We start from the raw sequence: 10002 nt of genomic DNA, 5'->3' as shown, positions 1-10002 counted from the left end.
TGTGTGTGCTGTCTCTGATCTCTTTTTGTTTGTTCTAATACAGGGTGTGTGTGTGTGTGTGTGTGTGCGTGCTGTCTCTGATCTCTTTTTGTTTGTTCTAATACAGGGTGTGTGTGTGTGTGTGTGTGTGTGCTGTCTCTGATCTCTTTTTGTTTGTTCTAATACAGTGTGTGTGTGTGTGTGTGTGTGCTGTCTCTGATCTCTTTTTTTTGTTCTAATACAGGGTGTGTGTGTGTGTGTGTGTGTGTGTGCTGTCTCTGATCTCTTTTTGTTTGTTCTAATACGGTGTGTGTGTGTGTGTGTGTGTGTGTGTGTGTGTGCGTGTGCTCTTTTGCTCAAGGTTAGCCCTCTACTACTTGAGCCATAGCTCCACTTCTGGCTTTTCTTTTTTTGGTTGGTTGTGGGGCTTGAACTCTAGGCCTGGGTGCTGTCTGTCCCTGAGCTCCTCAGCTCAAGGCTAGTGCTCTACCACTCAAGCCACAACACTACTTCTGGCTTTTTCTGTTTATGTGGTATGTGGTACTGAGGAATCAAACCTAGGGCTTCATATACACTAGGCAAGCACTCTACGAGTAAGCCACATTCCCAGCCACCGAGTCTTTATGAAAAACATATAAGTAATTTATAATCTCATCTTCTGACCAGAGACTGATTGTGTCTCACATGATAATCAGTCTCTCTCTTTTTCTCTCTCTTTCCTTCATTCCCTTCCTCCCTTCCTCTCCCTCCCTCTCCCTTCCTTCCTTCTCTCCTTCCTTCCTGCCTGCCCTCTCCTCTCCTCTCCTCTTCTTTCCTCTCCTCTTCTCTCTCCTTTTCCTTTTCTTTCTTTTTGTGCCAGTCCTGGGGTTTGAACTGAGGACCTTGGTGCTATCTCTGAGCTTTTCTTCTGAAGGCTAGCACTCTATCACCACTAGAGCCACAGCTCCACTTCTGGCTTTTTTGGTAGTTAATTGGAGATAAACAAACTCACTGACTTCCCTGCCAGCTCTGGCTTTGAACCTTGATCCCCAGATCTTAACCTTCTGAGTAGCTAGGATTATAGGTGTGAGTCACTGGCACCTGGCAAAAAAGTCTTATTATTTATAATGGGTAGGAAACAGAGACCATCTGTGACTTGTGATTTTAGATTTAGTAGTGATCTACTACTAGAGAAGGGCCAGATTGCCCTGTGGAAAACATACCAGCATGTTTGAACTTAGTTTCTAAGTTTAGAGTCATGTTTATTATAAATGATGTGGAAAAATTTTCTTTGGATTTAAATATATTCAATTATTAAGAAAATAATTTTGTTTTTGATTATTGGTAGTTATTTTTTAGAAAGCTGTTGATTTAAAATATGGTATTGAATTACATAAATATCTTAGAAACAACTTAAGAAAATATTTCCAGACTTAATGAGGGCAGGCATTTCCTGACAGAGTATGGAAACCTCGTGTTGTTATTTAAAAGAACCTGTCAATTAGTGTTATTTTTTATTTGTAAGTGACAACATTAAGATCCATTGTGCTGCCATCTTTGAGAACTTATCTGAAAGAGATGTCATTTCTGACAGCCCCTTCGAGGAATTGGCATCCTTAAGCAAGCCATAGACAAGATGCAGATGAATACAAATCAGCTGACCTCAATACATGCTGATCTCTGCCAGGTAAGTAACCAAAGTGTATGATTCTCCCCTGGCTAGAGGTATAAGGCTATTTGTGGGCTTGCTCCACATTGATTAAATAGGTAAAAATAAATTGCTGAGGATTATGCTATATAGTTGTAGAAGTTGAAATATGTAAGGTGGGGCTTGGCTAGTATAGTAACCTTTTAGGATGTGGTAATTCATTTTTAACATTTGGAAAAATTAAGGTCATTTTCTTTTAATGCAAATGTGGAACCTGAGGAGGATTTATTACTTGAGAATAAGCATAGGTAACTTTTATATGGTAAATTTGTTGTTTAGCCAAGAGCTGGTGGTTCATGTAATCCTAGCTACTCTGGAGACTGAGATCTGAGGATTGCAGTTTGAAGCCAGCTTGGGCAGGGAAGTCATGAGACTCTTCTTTTTTTTTTTTTTGGGTTCAGTCATGGTGCTTGAACTCTGGGCCTGGGCACTGTCCTTCAGCTCTTCAGCTCAAGGCCAGTGCTCTACCACTTGAGTGATGGCGCCACTTCCGGCTTTTTTCTTTTTGCTTATGTGGTGCTGAGGAATTGAACCCAGGGCCTCAGGCGTACAAGGCAAGCGCTCTACCACTGAGCCACCTTCCCAGCCCCAGTCATGAGACTCTTATCTTTAATTAACAACTAAAAAACTAGAAGTGGAACAATGGTTTAATTGGTAAAATTCCATTCTTGAGTGGAAAATGCTCAGGGACAGCTCCCAGGGCCTCAATTCAAACCCTAGTATGAGCACACACACATACATACACACACTCACACACATAGACACATTCATTGTTCATCTATTATTTTTTGTGGCTTGAGACTTTTATCTCCAATTAGCCACTGAAAAACCAGAGATGGAGCTGTGGTTCAAGTGGTAGAGCAGTAGTCTTGAGTATGAAAGTTCAGGAATAATACTGAGGTTCTGGCATAAGAAAAAAAAAGCAAAAGGGAGGATATGAAGTATTGCTACTTCTTATTTGCTAGGTACCATTTCTTCTCGCCAAAGAAAATCTGTGGTAGTATTTTTTTTTAATTTGTGGATGCTGTGTGTATGTTAGTTTCTTACATATCCTTTCTAAGATGCTTTATGCACTAAAAAATAAGTATGAAGCCAGGTGCCGGTGGCTCACGCCTGTAATCCTAGCTACTCAGGAAGCTGAGATCTGAGGATCATGGTTCAAAGCCAGCTTAAGTAGGAAAGGTCTTGAGACTCTTTTTTTTTTTTTTGGTCAGTCGTGGGGCTTGAACTCTGGGCCTGGGCACTGTCCCTCAGCTCTTCAGCTCAAGGCGAGCACTCTACCACTTGAGCTACAGCTCCACTTCCAGTTTTCTGGTGGTTTATTGGAGATAAGTGTCTCAAGGTCTCTCCTGCCCGGTCTCTCCTGCCCGGGCTGGCTTTGAACTGCGATCCTCAGATCTCAGCCTCCTGAGTAGCTAGGATTACAGTCGTGAGCCACCAGGTCCAGCTGGTCTTGAGACTCTTATCTCCAATAAACCACTCAGAAAACCAGAAGTAGCACTGTGGCTCAAGTGGTAGAGTGCTTGCCTTGAGCTGAAGAGCACAGGGACAGTGCCCAGGCCCAGAGTTCAAGCCCCACGACTAACCCCCCACCAAAAAAAAAAAAAAAAGAATAGTTTCTCTTCCCCTGTGTCTTTTTCTCTTTCATTTTTTTTTGGTCCTGGAGCTTGAACTTGGGCTTGGGCACTGTCCTTGAGCCTCTTGGTGCTCAAGGCTAGTGCTCTACCACTTGAGCCACAGCCCCACTGCTAGCTTTTTCTGTTTAATGTGATACTGAGGTATCAAACCCAGGGCTTCATGTATGCTAGGCAAGAGCTCTACCACTAAGCTACAGTCCCAGCCCTATCTCTTTTTCTTTGACTTTTTTTTTTTTTTTGGCCTGTCCTGAGGCTTGAACACAGGCCCTGGGTACTGTTGATGAGCCTCTTTGTTTCAAGGTTAGCACTCTACCACTTTGAGCCACAGCACCACTTCCTGTTTTTTGGTGGTTAGTTGGAAATAAGAGTGTCACAGGCTTTTCTGCCCAGGTTGGTTTAGAACTGTGATCCTTAGATCTCAGCCTCCTGAGTAGCTAGGATTACAGGAGTGAGCCACCAACACCTGGCAATCTTCACTGTTTATCATACATTATTTCCTCATTCAATTAGTTGAAAAAAGACACTCTTGTTTGCTCCCTTGTAAACAGATGGGTATTGGATAAGTTAGGTGGTAAGTGCATCTGTGGAGTCTGCATTTATTTATTCATTCATTCAGAGCCAATGTTGGGGCTTGAACTCAGGGCCTGGGCACTGTCCCTGGGCTTTTGTGTTCAAGGCTAGAGCTCCACCACTTGAGTCACAGATCTACTTCCAGTTTCTTGGTGACTAATTGGAGATAATCTCATGAACTTCCTACTTGGTCTGGCTTTGAACCACAACCCTCAGATTGTGGCTTTCTGAGTAGCTAGAATTACAAGCATGGACCACCACTGTACAGGTTGTATTTTATTTTATTTATTTATTTATTTATTTATTTATTTTGTGTCCGGTCGTGGGGCCTGAACTCTGGGCCTGGGTGCTGTCCCTCAGCTCTTCAGCTCAAGGCTAGCACTCTACCACTTGAACCACAGCGCCACTTCCGGCTTTTTTCTTATGTGGTGCTGAGGGATCAAACCCAGGGCCTCAAGCATGCAAGGCAAGTGCTCTACCACTGAGCCACCTTCCCAGCCCCTTATTTTATTTTATTTTTGTAGAGTTTTTCTTTTTCTTTTGCCAGTCTTGAGGCTTTGAACTCAGGTCCTAGGTACCTGAGCTTCTTTTGTTCAAGACTAGCACTCTACCTCTTGAGCCACAGTGCCACCTTCAGCCTTTTCTTTTTTCTTTTCTTTTGTCAGTTGTGGGACTTGAACTCTGGGCCTGGGCACTGTCCATGAGCTCTTCAGCTCAAGATGAGCAATCTACCACTTGAGCCACAGCACCACTTCTGGTTTTCTGGTGGTTTATTGGAGATAAGAGTTTCATGGACTTTCCTGCCTGGACTGGCTTTGAACTGTGATCCTCAGATCTCATCCTCCTGAGTAGCTAGGAGCCACCAGCGCCCAGCTACTTTGAGCCTTTTCTGTGTATCTAGTACTGAGGAATTGAACTCAGGGTTTCATGCATGGTAGGCAAGCACTCTACCATGAAGCCATATTCCCAGCCCCTTGTATTTATTTTTTAATCTGTGGTATATGCCACCTTATTTAGGCAGTTATTATTTTTAAAATAAATGCTGCTTCATTTTGAATGGCTAAATAAGTAGAATTATGTGTTGACATTTAGATTATTTTAATCAATAAAATGTAAACCAAAATAACATTTCCTTGAAATTTATAGAATCTATGAATTTTTCTTCTGCTAAATCCTGCCACAGTAAAGTTAAAATGATGATTTGGAAAAAAAAGCGATATGGCATAAATGTTTTCACAGCTTTGTTTGCTGGCAAAATGTTTTAAACCTGCCCTTCCGTATCTTGATGTGGACATGATGGATATTTGTAAAGAGAACGGAGCCTATGATGCAAAACACTTTTTATGTTACTATTATTATGGAGGGATGATCTATACTGGGCTGAAGAACTTTGAAAGAGCACTCTACTTTTATGAACAGGTAATAATCCTTCTACATTTCCCTGAGGTAATGTGATCTTAGAGGGCTCCCCTTAGGTTTCGGACTAGAGTGGATTGGGCATGGTGCTTCTTTAGCTCGAGAGGTAGATTTTCTCAGAACTTGTTGCTCTGATTATGTAAATTGAAGTGACTTTCCATTTAGACCCTATTAGACTAGTCAAGTTTACAAAATCTCTTGACCTTTTTGGGTTTTTTTGCCTATAGGGGAGAACTGGAACTGAATATTTCCTGAAGTGTCTTCTTATTCTTTTTTGGGTCAGGTTGTGGGGCCTGAACTCTGGGCCTGGGCGCTGTCCCTCAGCTCTTGAGCTCAAGGCTAGTGCTCTACCACTTGAGCCACAGCGCCACTTTTGGCTTTTTTCTTTTTGCTTATGTGGTGCTGAGGAGTCGAACCCAGGGCCTCATGCATGCAAGGCAAGTGCTCTACCACTGAGCCACCTTCCCAGCAGTGTCTTCTTATTCTAAAACTTGATTTGAACCTAATGGCAAGCATTGTCTATTGGGTTTGAACTCAGTTTCACACTCTCTTGCTCAGCTCTTTTTTCCCCAACAGCTGGCAGATCTTACCACTTGAGCCACACCTCTAGTTCTAGCAACCTTATTTTAATAGTATGTATGCAGCTAGAGATTTATTACCTAAATTCCAGAAAATGAGACAGATGTATTTTTTATTTGTAAGAGTAATTCCAAGCTGAATGCCAGTGACTCAACAACTGTTATTCTAGCTATGTGAGAGGCTAAGAGTCTTAGGTCATAATTTGAAGCCAGACTGAAGTGAGAAGTTCTAGAGACCCGTTCTTCACTGAGGAGGGTCTAGCTATATGGGAAGCCTAACATAGGCAGGCCATGCCAGACATACGCCTAAGCAGGAAAAGGACATTAAAATTCAAATCATTGTGTGATACCAGTTCATATCTACTAGAATAACATTTGAAACAACAGCCAGAGAAGTGGTACCGTGGCTCAAAATGGTGGAGCACTAGCCTTGAGCAAAAGAGCTCAGGTACAGTGCCCAGGCCCTGAGTTCACTCCCCACAACCAACAGAAAAAGAGCATATTGGAATCATACAAAAAATATATTCTCATGGCTTTGATATTTGATATTACTTGGCAAAGTACAACAGCTACCGAAGCATGTAATAAAAGCATTTTTCATTATTGCCAAAGGTAGAAACAACCCAGAAAGCTCACCAACTAAGAAATGGATAAACAAATGGTAGTTTAATTGTATTCAACCATACAAAGAAATGAGGTACTGACCCTTACTTTTTTATTTTTTGTCGGTCGTGGCGCTTGAACTTTGGGCCGGGGTGCTGTCCCTCAGCTCTTCAGCCCAAGGCTAGTGCTCTACCACTTGAGCCACAGCACCATATCCAGCCTTTTCTGCTTATGTGGTGCTGAGGAATCGAACCTAGGGCCTCATGCATGTGAGGCAAGCACTCTACCACTGAGTCACCTTCCCAGCCCCTGACCCCTTACTTTACTTAGTATGAATGAACCTTGAATTTGAAAACTTATGAACTATTCATCTGATGCCATCTATACACATGTCTAGATAACAAGTCATTTAATCTAACTACATAGACATAAAGAGTAGAGTAATGATTACCCTGGCTGTGGGAGGCGAGAATAGGAAAGGACTGATCAATAGGGCTTCATTTTGAGGGGATGAAAGTGCTCTGAAATTAGTGGTAATAGTTTTGAATATACTGGAAACCACTGAAGCACATACTTTTTTTTTTGTCGGTTGTGAACTCTGCCCCTGGGCGCTGTCCCTGAGCTCTTCAGCTCAAGGCTAGTATTCTACCACTTCAACTACAGAGCCACTTCTGGCTTTTTCTGTGTATGTGGTGCTGAGGAATCAAACCCTCATGCATGCGAGGCAGGCACTCTACCACTGAGCCACCTTCCCAACCCCTGAATTGTATACTTTTTTTTTTTTTTTTGGGTCCGGTTGTGGGGCCTGAACTCGGCCTGGGCGCTGTCCCTCAGCTCTTCAGCTCAAGGCGAGCACTCTACCACTTGAGCTACAGCTCCACTTCCAGTTTTCTGGTGGTTTATTGGAGATAAGTGTCTCAAGGTCTCTCCTGCCCGGTCTCTCCTGCCCGGGCTGGCTTTGAACTGCGATCCTCAGATCTCAGCCTCCTGAGTAGCTAGGATTACAGTCGTGAGCCACCAGGTCCAGCTGGTCTTGAGACTCTTATCTCCAATAAACCACTCAGAAAACCAGAAGTAGCACTGTGGCTCAAGTGGTAGAGTGCTTGCCTTGAGCTGAAGAGCACAGGGACAGTGCCCAGGCCCAGAGTTCAAGCCCCACGACTAACCCCCCACCAAAAAAAAAAAAAAAAGAATAGTTTCTCTTCCCCTGTGTCTTTTTCTCTTTCATTTTTTTTTGGTCCTGGAGCTTGAACTTGGGCTTGGGCACTGTCCTTGAGCCTCTTGGTGCTCAAGGCTAGTGCTCTACCACTTGAGCCACAGCCCCACTGCTAGCTTTTTCTGTTTAATGTGATACTGAGGTATCAAACCCAGGGCTTCATGTATGCTAGGCAAGAGCTCTACCACTAAGCTACAGTCCCAGCCCTATCTCTTTTTCTTTGACTTTTTTTTTTTTTTTGGCCTGTCCTGAGGCTTGAACACAGGCCCTGGGTACTGTTGATGAGCCTCTTTGTTTCAAGGTTAGCACTCTACCACTTTGAGCCACAGCACCACTTCCTGTTTTTTGGTGGTTAGTTGGAAATAAGAGTGTCACAGGCTTTTCTGCCCAGGTTGGTTTAGAACTGTGATCCTTAGATCTCAGCCTCCTGAGTAGCTAGGATTACAGGAGTGAGCCACCAACACCTGGCAATCTTCACTGTTTATCATACATTATTTCCTCATTCAATTAGTTGAAAAAAGACACTCTTGTTTGCTCCCTTGTAAACAGATGGGTATTGGATAAGTTAGGTGGTAAGTGCATCTGTGGAGTCTGCATTTATTTATTCATTCATTCAGAGCCAATGTTGGGGCTTGAACTCAGGGCCTGGGCACTGTCCCTGGGCTTTTGTGTTCAAGGCTAGAGCTCCACCACTTGAGTCACAGATCTACTTCCAGTTTCTTGGTGACTAATTGGAGATAATCTCATGAACTTCCTACTTGGTCTGGCTTTGAACCACAACCCTCAGATTGTGGCTTTCTGAGTAGCTAGAATTACAAGCATGGACCACCACTGTACAGGTTGTATTTTATTTTATTTATTTATTTATTTATTTATTTATTTTGTGTCCGGTCGTGGGGCCTGAACTCTGGGCCTGGGTGCTGTCCCTCAGCTCTTCAGCTCAAGGCTAGCACTCTACCACTTGAACCACAGCGCCACTTCCGGCTTTTTTCTTATGTGGTGCTGAGGGATCAAACCCAGGGCCTCAAGCATGCAAGGCAAGTGCTCTACCACTGAGCCACCTTCCCAGCCCCTTATTTTATTTTATTTTTGTAGAGTTTTTCTTTTTCTTTTGCCAGTCTTGAGGCTTTGAACTCAGGTCCTAGGTACCTGAGCTTCTTTTGTTCAAGACTAGCACTCTACCTCTTGAGCCACAGTGCCACCTTCAGCCTTTTCTTTTTTCTTTTCTTTTGTCAGTTGTGGGACTTGAACTCTGGGCCTGGGCACTGTCCATGAGCTCTTCAGCTCAAGATGAGCAATCTACCACTTGAGCCACAGCACCACTTCTGGTTTTCTGGTGGTTTATTGGAGATAAGAGTTTCATGGACTTTCCTGCCTGGACTGGCTTTGAACTGTGATCCTCAGATCTCATCCTCCTGAGTAGCTAGGAGCCACCAGCGCCCAGCTACTTTGAGCCTTTTCTGTGTATCTAGTACTGAGGAATTGAACTCAGGGTTTCATGCATGGTAGGCAAGCACTCTACCATGAAGCCATATTCCCAGCCCCTTGTATTTATTTTTTAATCTGTGGTATATGCCACCTTATTTAGGCAGTTATTATTTTTAAAATAAATGCTGCTTCATTTTGAATGGCTAAATAAGTAGAATTATGTGTTGACATTTAGATTATTTTAATCAATAAAATGTAAACCAAAATAACATTTCCTTGAAATTTATAGAATCTATGAATTTTTCTTCTGCTAAATCCTGCCACAGTAAAGTTAAAATGATGATTTGGAAAAAAAAGCGATATGGCATAAATGTTTTCACAGCTTTGTTTGCTGGCAAAATGTTTTAAACCTGCCCTTCCGTATCTTGATGTGGACATGATGGATATTTGTAAAGAGAACGGAGCCTATGATGCAAAACACTTTTTATGTTACTATTATTATGGAGGGATGATCTATACTGGGCTGAAGAACTTTGAAAGAGCACTCTACTTTTATGAACAGGTAATAATCCTTCTACATTTCCCTGAGGTAATGTGATCTTAGAGGGCTCCCCTTAGGTTTCGGACTAGAGTGGATTGGGCATGGTGCTTCTTTAGCTCGAGAGGTAGATTTTCTCAGAACTTGTTGCTCTGATTATGTAAATTGAAGTGACTTTCCATTTAGACCCTATTAGACTAGTCAAGTTTACAAAATCTCTTGACCTTTTTGGGTTTTTTTGCCTATAGGGGAGAACTGGAACTGAATATTTCCTGAAGTGTCTTCTTATTCTTTTTTGGGTCAGGTTGTGGGGCCTGAACTCTGGGCCTGGGCGCTGTCCCTCAGCTCTT

At 42.8% G+C, this 10002-nt stretch overlaps 1 protein-coding gene across 1 annotated transcript in view; it reads left to right on the top strand.

Moving 5' to 3' along the window:
- Cops3 (COP9 signalosome subunit 3) overlaps positions 1 to 10002 on the top strand; it is a 42788-nt gene that overhangs the window by 13574 nt on the left and 19212 nt on the right. Inside the window, exons 3-4 of the mRNA XM_013016339.1 lie at positions 1553 to 1645; positions 5113 to 5292. Of these exons, the coding sequence (XP_012871793.1) occupies positions 1553 to 1645; positions 5113 to 5292 (273 nt within the window). The remainder of the gene's footprint in view (positions 1 to 1552; positions 1646 to 5112; positions 5293 to 10002) is intronic.

This window comes from Dipodomys ordii, unplaced genomic scaffold (genome assembly GCF_000151885.1).
Source record: "Dipodomys ordii isolate 6190 unplaced genomic scaffold, Dord_2.0 Scaffold31, whole genome shotgun sequence".
Classification (NCBI taxonomy): Eukaryota; Metazoa; Chordata; class Mammalia; order Rodentia; family Heteromyidae; genus Dipodomys; species Dipodomys ordii.
The sequence above is the reverse complement of the archived record's forward strand: the minus strand, read 5'-3'. Positions and strand labels throughout refer to the sequence as shown.